Source organism: Lactuca sativa, chromosome 2 (assembly GCF_002870075.4).
Source record: "Lactuca sativa cultivar Salinas chromosome 2, Lsat_Salinas_v11, whole genome shotgun sequence".
Lineage (NCBI taxonomy): Eukaryota > Viridiplantae > Streptophyta > Magnoliopsida > Asterales > Asteraceae > Lactuca > Lactuca sativa.
The window spans coordinates 17101984-17111699 of NC_056624.2; the positions used below are offsets into that span (position 1 = coordinate 17101984).

The 9716-nt window shown below is 37.7% G+C and overlaps 2 protein-coding genes across 2 annotated transcripts; both read right to left on the reverse strand.

Moving 5' to 3' along the window:
• Positions 1-5697: 5697 nt before the first annotated feature.
• Positions 5698-6304, reverse strand: LOC111905950 (uncharacterized). The gene is made up of 2 exons (XM_023901683.1): positions 6181-6304; positions 5698-6116 (listed from the first exon to the last, which is right to left on the reverse strand). The coding sequence occupies exons 1-2, from the start codon at positions 6302-6304 to the stop codon at positions 5698-5700; spliced, it is 543 nt and encodes a 180-aa protein (XP_023757451.1).
• A 207-nt stretch (positions 6305-6511) lies between these two features.
• Positions 6512-8130, reverse strand: LOC111905949 (uncharacterized). The gene is made up of 2 exons (XM_023901682.1): positions 7246-8130; positions 6512-7129 (listed from the first exon to the last, which is right to left on the reverse strand). The coding sequence occupies exons 1-2, from the start codon at positions 8128-8130 to the stop codon at positions 6512-6514; spliced, it is 1503 nt and encodes a 500-aa protein (XP_023757450.1).
• Between the last annotated feature and the right edge of the window lie 1586 nt (positions 8131-9716).

The following is a 9716-nucleotide window of genomic DNA, read 5'->3' on the forward strand; positions in this document are numbered from 1 at the left end:
TGCTATGACTTGTACTCGTCCTGATGTGGCCTTTTCCTTGAGCATGGTCAGCAGATATCAGGGAAACCCTGGAAAGGCTCACTGGACTGCGGTAAAAATATTCTTAAGTACCTTCGGAGGACTAAGGACTGGGTCCTTACCCTCGGTGGGAGTGATGACTTGAGAGTTGTAGGGTATAGTGATGCTAGCTTCCAGACTGATAGGGTTAATTTCTGCTCTCAGTCAGGCTGGGTCTTTACCTTAAACGGAGGAGCAATTACTTGGAAACGTTCCAAGCAGGAGACAGTGGTTGATTCAACTTGCGAATCAGAGTATATAGCAGCAAGCGAGGCAGTAAAGGAGGCGATATCGCTGAAGATCTTCATTGGAGACATTGGAGTAGTACCAGCTATAAAGGAGCCTATGGAAATTTTCTGTGATAGTGAAAGTGCAATTGCCTTAGTGAAAGAACCAAGGGATCATGGAAGATCCGAACACATCGACAGAAAATACCATTTCATTAGACATCGAATACAAGAATGTCGTCTTGTTGCAAAGAGGGTATCATCGGATGAGAACCCAGCAAATCCCCTCACGAAGGGACTGGGTAGGGTTAAGCATCTCCAGCATGTGAGGCGCATAGGGCTGAAGGATGATATTAGTTTTTAGTAGTTAGATAGCTCTGAAATTTGTAAAGTGTAATTGACATTTGATAATGAATAAAAGTTGTGTTTATTTATGGGTAAAGTGTTGCTATTTTTTGTCAATCATTTACTATAATTTCTTTTGCATGTTTTGACTTCCAGAATATTTATTATATGTATCACATATTATTTAAATTCTCCACAGTCGGTCATATGTCGGAAGTAGATATGAATCAAGAATGTCATGAGGTTGGCTTGTAGATGTCTAAGTTATTAGACATAGTAAACTGGTGCTACAACACTTCATGAGTACTCATAAATTCTGAGTATTGGACTTAACCCACGCTCACTGGTATCACTTCATGGAATTTATCTCGAGTGATCATAAGACGGTAATATCATATAAGTCTTCAAACCTAGAGATATGTGTTGTTGCCTATGAGTTGGGTATGCATTGATCGTACGAAACCACATTGGTAACTCGATGTATAAAAGGTACTTTTGTGTGTGATTCAACAAGTAGTAGAACAAGCATATGAGTCGAAGTTTATCTGTTCCTTCTTCGATTAGAAGCGATATCTGGGCCCCTCGATGATTTTGTTTTGACTTATGTACCAAGCCCGTTCAGAACTAAATTGATGCGTTCTATTAAGTTCCTTATCAAACAAATCAGAAATCGGGAAACAAACTGCTGGACAATAAGAAATACATTGTTCCATGTATTTTTTTGGCTCATATCTAGAACAGAGGATTATATGATCACTTATCTTAAATGGCGTATCATCATCTTCTCAGTTCCGAGAGACCTTGAAAGAGCTACGATTGCTAATCGGTTCCTGAAGTCATACTTGCAGTCATAGTTATTAGACTTATCCAAGTGGGAGACTATTGAATAAGGTGTCTAAGTCCATAACTATTTATGGTATGTACTTAACCCGGTTTGGCATGGTCCATTTGGGTTGCATGGCATCATGCATTTGGATAGACTAAAATGAGAGAAATAACACTTAAGGTTTATTAATATATTATAAGTTCTAATATATTAATAGTATTATTTAATTAGTATTGATCAAGAGTTAATTTGGAATTAATTAAGTGATAAAAAGAAGACTGATTAAATATATGGGTTGATTGTGTAAATCACTCATACTTGTATAGTGGGCTAATGCTCCATGGATTATCAAGTTGGGCTAAAACCCATAGGATGCTCCATGGTGGTTATATAACCCATGGGTCATGGAAATGAAAGGTCATGACAATTAGGGCTTACATGGTGTAACCCTAATTGTAACACACTATATAAGAATCATGTTATTCACCAAAATCGACACTTGTAAGAAAAGAAGAGGGCTAGCCGATTTGAGTAGTATGACATTTCTCTCAAAGTCTATTATAAGTGTACTTGGTGTTGTGTGAAACATTTGAGGCATCACAATTGGGGTGCTAGGCTCTCAAGGTTTTCAAGGAATCCAACTACTACAAGGTATGTTTTTCTAGCTTACTTTTATGTTTAAAAGTTCCCCATGTATTTTGCTTGTATTTTAGGATTATGAACCTTGGAAATCAATTTTGCATGTATTTTAGACAAACATAGATCCAAGGTTTCTAGGGTTTCATGTACACCTTAGGAGTGTTAGAATGCTCAAAACCCTTCAGAAGGCACCAACGATGGAAGAAGGGAGGCAAACTCGACGAAGACAGATGCGGGAGAGGAGAAACGATGGAGGTTGTCGTTCACAATTAAGCGTTCATCAGGGAAAAATTGGGAAATGTTCAGTCAGCCTCATTTTTACCATGAACCAAGTTAGATAAATACTCATGACCGACTCAAAATATTGGACCGAGTTAGACGTCATTATCCCTTTATCAAATAGGCTGACCGGACCAAGTCAGCTAAAAGTGTTGATCGGACCCAGTCAGCTGGATATCAAACAAGCCCTTAATGTTTTTGTAGGTCATGTTAGAAACTGAAATTATGTATTAATAGGCTTGTTCTTGCTTTTGAAATTCTTTAAAAAAAGATATGAGGTCAATTGGAGGATTCTATTCATTGTTCGTTTGATTGCTTTTGTAAGGTATTAACCTGGAAATGCCTTGATGCCCAAGATAAATGTGCAACAATAGAAGAAACATGAAAGAGGAAGAATAGGGAAAAAAGAAACTTTTTTTGGAAAATCGCTTGATTACTAAGCTTTCTAAAGAAACAAGAATAAAAAATTTAATAAAACATCATAATCATTTACCCTATTTATACTACATAAATCAAAATCCAAATGTAACTCATATACTTAAAATAGGAAGGTTTTTCCCAAAATACACATGGGACCAGTTTGTCCTAGATTATGAATTATCCTAACACCTTTTATTATATTTTTAGTTGGTACGAAGGATAATCCTATGGAGCTGGTATTGGAGAATACCTTTGATGCTAAGACAAAAAAGGGCATGTGATACAGATTATGCTACAGAGTCTGATGAATGAGGATAACCCAACAGACCTAATTCATGGATTATGTACCAAAGGATGTCTAAGACACGTGTTAAAAATTTGTTGTAACAATTACCTTTTTTTTTTAGAGGGAATATTGAGGGAAGATTACCTGTATAGGTCATAAGATCATGTTGATTACATCATGTTGAGTATTGTGTGATTTGCAATCGGCTGTATGCTTAGGCAAGAAGCTTCCCATGGATTTTTTTAATTTATCAATGGAATAACTTATCTTCTCTCTGTTGTTTCTGAATCTTCATATTTATCTTAATTGTCTCATGACTTGCTATCAGATTCCTATCAATTAGTTCCATTGCCACTTACATTCTTGCTTCGTGAACCATGGGGAATTCAAAACCTCATACTCCTTCCATTAGTACCAGATCTCAAAACTGTGCTGATCTTCAAGATAAGAAACTTGCTACTCTCACTACCCATCTCTCGGAGCTTTCCTAATTTGTTTTCTCAATGAAAGAAACCATTGCTATTTTACTTTTATACCATCAAGAAATCAGTCCACGCTTCTATAAAACATAAATATGCTCAAGATTTTGATGGGATTTTTAGCTAACCACAAACAAAACTTATCACCCCTCCACCAAAACCCGTCAATACCTCGACAACAATCATCACCCCTCCCCTAAGTCTGAGCAACCTATTGAGTCTCTCTTTATTCTTAGGGAGAACCATTTTAATGGCTCCTTGTTTTCCTTAAGGAAGGTGAAGCTCCTACGGTTCAATGGCATGGATCCACGAGGGTGGATTACCAAGGCTGAGTTGTATTTCCAGATGAACCAAAAAACCGTGACTCATAAACTTCAATTAGAACAGATGTATATGGGCATGATTGCTCTCATTTGGTATACAAATTTGATGATCAAACATACACACACTGATTGGACTCAACTGCGTGACAAGCTCTTGGTCCGATTTAGTGGCACTCAATTCTGGAATGCTCATGAAGCATTAGGCTCCATGTTCCAAGAGGGACCGATCAAAGAATATATTGGAGAATTTGAAGCTATGTCCTCCTTTATCTAGATCAATATGATGAGCAAGAAATCATGATGTTTTTACGAGGCTTGAAAACGGAAATTCAGAATTGGGTACAGGATCTCAACCTCAGTTCATGTGACAAGGAAATCGAATTCGCTTGCCACATTTCCCTAGCCACCTCCCCTTCTTCGGAGAAGATGAGCTTTCTTCGTTCACACTTTTTGCGAATGCTAAGTTGTCACCCATTACCTCTTTGAAGGGCCATTCTTTTTGTCAAGATGCGTTACATCCCAACATTCCACCTAAGCCCACTATATATGCGAGCCCAAATATGACCTGACCCATTTCTTCCCCCACACCGACCCGAATCCACTACTTATCTAAATCATAATTGGAAGAACACCGTTGATTGGGTCTTTGTTTCGGATGTTTTTTTGAACAACGGAATCACATTAAAACGAAACTAGCGAGACGCTAGACAAGTTACAACATACAAACAAGAGAAACAGGAGAATTACACCAGTCAAACCAATTTAAATAACTAAATCTCCCTATATATTTCAACCAATTGAAAGAGATTATCTGGATATCATCGACTGCCTTCATTGGGATGCTCCTGAAACTTTTGAAAATTAAAGCATTTCTAGTCTTCCATATGCTCCATAAAACCGAATATATGAGGGCGCATAGTAATCTCTTTCTTTTCTTATTCAACACCAATGTCTTTACCACCCCCAACATGTTAGAAACATTCATATGAGCAGATTTCAATAACATCGACCAGTTACAGAACCAGCTCCAAACTTTTTTTTTTTTGCAAAACTACACTTAAAAACAGATGCTCGACATCGTCCTGTTAATACCACAGAGCGGGCAAAGATATGATGGCAAGGTCACACCTTTAACAAGAAGGTTTTCGGTAACTAGGATCCTATTTAAACATAAACGCCAAACAAAACAATTCACTTTTAGAGGAGCCCAACCCTCCCAATGAAAAGGAAACGTGTTTGAGACTTCTTCCGCAGTAGCCATCAAGTTCCACAAATTTTGAACTGTAAAACCACCCATCTCGTTACCTTTCCAAACCCACGAATCATCTATGCTTGTCAACACCACACCAACAACTTTGTTGTTTAAATCTGATAAAGCTGTTGCCTCCCTTCCCCTCCTTAGATTTCTCAACCACTGCCCATGAATTCCATCTAGAACTCTGTTTTGAATTCTGTTACCGACCATGCAATTTTTCTGCACTTCAATATGATAAAGTTCCGGAAAAATATCTTTCAACACTACACCGTCACACCATTTGTCCTTCCAAAAGTAGGTTCTATTTCCCGCTCCAAGACGCCTTACAAACAAGTATTCCAAATTAATTCCCTAATGTTTCATATCTTTATTTAGCTTGGAAATAACAAGACACACTCCTGGGAAACTAGCTTTGGCTAATGGCTTGCCATCACTGCAAGAGACATTATGCCAAGCTTTAATGCAATTCGTCCAAAGACTATTCACTTTAAATTTAACCCGCTACCACCACTTGATTAAAAGAGCCAAATTCAATGATCGGAGACTCCCAATACCAAGACCTCATTTTCTTTTCGGTTTAGTCAATGTGTTCCATGCTACCCAATTGATCTTTCTTTTATTTTCTTTCTTCCCCCATAAAAAATTTCTTCTAATACTTTCCAAATTTTCAATTACTTTTTTCGACGCCTTGAAAAGAGAGAAATAAAATAACGGAAGACTACCCAAAACAGATTTAACAAGGGTAAACCTTCCCCCAAACAAGAGATTATTGGCTTTCCAATTCGATAATTTATTTTTAAATTTATCCACAATTGGTCTCCAGTGTTTGGCAAGTTTCATATTGGCTCCTATCGGGAGCCCAAGATAAGTAAAAGGGAATTTACTGGCCTCACAACAAAGAATGTTAGCCAATCTACTAACCTCCATCTCCTGTACACCGATCCCAAACACTTTGCTTTTGTTGAGATTCACCTTCAACCCTGAAGCAATAAAAACATCTCAAAAGACAATTGAGATTAACAAAGTTCATCTCAGACCAATCACCGACAAAAGTGACATCATCCGCATAAACTACGTGAGATAAAATGGGCCCCCTATTTGGGAGAGAAACACCTTCATAAATCTGTTTCTCACAAGCCTCTTGCATGGTGACACTAAGCCCCTCCATGACAATAATAAAAAGAAAGGGAGAAAGGGGATCCCTTTGCCTTACCCCCTTCCTAATTCCAAACTTTTTCGTGGCTGATCAGTTTACCAAAATCGAGCTCTATCGGAAGAAAGAGAACCTTTGATCCAACCCCTCCATTTATCACTAAACTCCATTTGTTCTAATATCGAATCCAAAAAATACCAGTTGACCGAATCAAAAGCCTAATCAAAATCCACTTTCAATATCAACGTTTTGTTTTTCACCTTTTTTTGCCCAAGTATATATTTCATTAATCACCAACGGTCCATCAAGAATGCTCCTCCCTTCGATATATGCCGATTGCTCCGATCCAACTATTTTACCAATTACTTTCTTTAGACGCAATGCAAGAATTTTAGACATGCATCCAATTAAGTTCACCGGCCTATAGTCTTTTAAAGAGAGAGGATCTCTAACTTTAGGAATAAGTGATATAAAAGACGCATTGCAACCTCTACTAATATCTCCCGTCAATTCAAAATTCTTGATATAATTAAAAATATCATCTTTCAACGTGTCCCAAAACTCCTTTATAGCTTTGAAATTAAAACCATCGGGCCCCGGTGCTTTGTCGTTCCCACAACACCAAACTGCCTCCTTTATCTCCGAAAGCGAAAAGGGACTATCAAGCATCTCACGTTCATCTATTGAAAGTTTCTTAAATCTCGAGTTTAAGAGCTTCGGCCTAACCGGAACGCTCTCATCAAATTTCAGTGAGAAGAACTTAAACACCTCATCTTTAATTTTCTGAGGTTCAGTGCACCATTCACCATCAATTATAAGCCCATTTATTCTGTTTTTTTTCTTTTTCCATTTATAACGCCATGAAAAAAATTACTGTTTTCATCACCTTCAACATGCCATTTTATTCTCGCTTTTTGCTTAAGATCCAAGGTTCTGATGGTTTCCATCTCCAACACCTTGTTCTTCCAATTTTTTCTATCCATTCTTTCCGGAGAAGAATGACATCTCTTCTCGGCTTGTATTTCTATATATTCAATGCACTTTAACAGATTCCAATATTGTTTGTTCTTTTTTATTCTCAGACTAAACCTCCAACATTTAATGTCATCCTTTAGCCTTTTGAGTTTTAACAAAACTAACTTATCAGCCCTACTTTCCTCAATTGAAACATTCCAAGACATCCGCACAATATCACCTAGATCTTCTAGCAGCAACCATGAATTGAAGAATCTAAACGGAATTGGTCCATAGTCAAGAAACTCACTAACCAGTATCACTAGACTATGGTCTGAATGCAGCCTAGGTAAAGCCATGACAGAAGCCATAGACCACCGAGCTAAAAAACCATTGCATGCCAAAAATCTGTCAATCTTACTGAGACTCTTGCCATCTGGACTCATCCAAGTAAATCTCCTACCTCCCATGAAAAAATTAGACAGTTCGGCTTCCATAATAAAATCGTTGAAAGCATTCATGCTCGAAACACAAACAATCTCAGAAAATATGTCACCTTTTTCCCGTACCTCGTTATAATCTCCCATAACTAGCCAAATGCCATGCCCTGATCTCTTCATTCTTAACAAGTCAGACCAAAGTTGAGACCTTTCATCATTGTCATTCGACGCATAAACATTTATGAAGTTCATCTTTACACTAATACCACACCAATTACCAGAAACCAGAATGAATGAATGGCATTTAATCACCTCAACATTATAAAATAATGAGGAATTCCAAATAGATAAGAGACCCCCAGATTTACCTCTTGACCCAACTGCAACTGAAGTAGAGTCTGAAATATCCCAATAAAGATGAATCGGAATCACACCAACATCCTTCATCTAAGTCTCTTGGCAACTGATAAAGTTGATTTGATATTTCTTTTTAATCTCGCACACCCAATCTTCTTTGAACAGATCCCCGACACCTCTTAAATTCAAGGTCAAGCAATTTATTGGGTCACTTTTTTGGCACCTTCATCGGTAACGATCAATATAATAAGCTCTTCAGAACCATCTAGCTGATATCTAATTGATTTCCCCATGTTTATCGTTTTCTCAACCTCCATGGAAATCGAGTGAGAAGAGTTTACGGGCTTCCATGCATAGAAGACTCTCTATTCATGTTGTCACAATATTGACTCGCTTTACTCAACGCCTCCTTTGATTTGTTTCTCCTTTTTTATTTCGATTTACAGCAATTAGTCTATCTTTTAGCTTGAGCAACATAAGCTTCTTCTTACCTACCTGCCCTTTTTAAGAAAATGAAGCTTTGTCTGAATCCCCTGCATCTTTTTCCTCAGATCCACCCATTGGATTATTTAAATAAGGTATAAAGTTATTTAATGATGCGATATCTTGTTGTGGCCTAATATTTGTATCCACCACTGAGTTTTGGTCCGACCTAATATATGGGTTAACAAGGTTAGGAATTTGTCCCATTACGTCAACTATGTTCTCACTTAGGTCAACGCATTTCCCTACACTTTTACCCACCTCACACGATTCAGGAACATGCTGATTTTCCGCCTCTTGCTGATCTTCATTGGACTTCATCATTATCACTTTAGTTGTAACACCCATAAATATCAAGCCAATTTTAGACTTTTCAAAAACATCTAAAAACCAATAGTTATTACAAATTTGTTTCCAAAATAGTCTATATCAGAGTTTCCCCAGAAACCACAACAAAATATGAGGAGCTGTACAATCACGTCTTTGCCTTGCCACGATCCCTGATGTACCTAAAACAATAAACTGAAACTGTAAGCCCGAAATCTTAGTGAGTTCCCCCAAAATACCCATGATGAGATATTAATTTCTTAGATCATTTAGATCTTACACAGGTTTGGCAAAATGATTCAAACAAAGTAATAAACAAGATATGGAATCAACAATATGCTTAATGATTCAAATGATTCAAGCCTCAGCAGAGCTCGACAAAGAACTTCCGTTGTAAAGGCTTTTAGGGTTTACAATCGATAACAATAAACGATATGAAATCTACTCCTGAATCTGACGTACTAAGATGCATGCAAGCATCTATAAATACTCAAACTCTAACAAATAAATCACGGATGGACAGGCCCAATCCGGATACAAAACAGAGCTAAGAGCCGAGCCCAAGACGCAACACCATACACCCAACAACCCATACCCACAACAATACATATATAATCATAAACAACATAATAAGGGTCCAGTCAACCATCAGGTTGGAATACCCCAGGCCCATAACCAATAGGGTTGAATGACCACATACTATGAGTCCAATCATCCTCGGGATGGAATACTCACGGTCCACAACCAACTAGTTGGAATGCCCAGGTCTATTGGCTTTCGCACAAAGCAGATAAGCCTCAACCGCCAAACAAATATGTGCACATATATATCACAGATAACCACATAACAGTCTACAGACAACAACT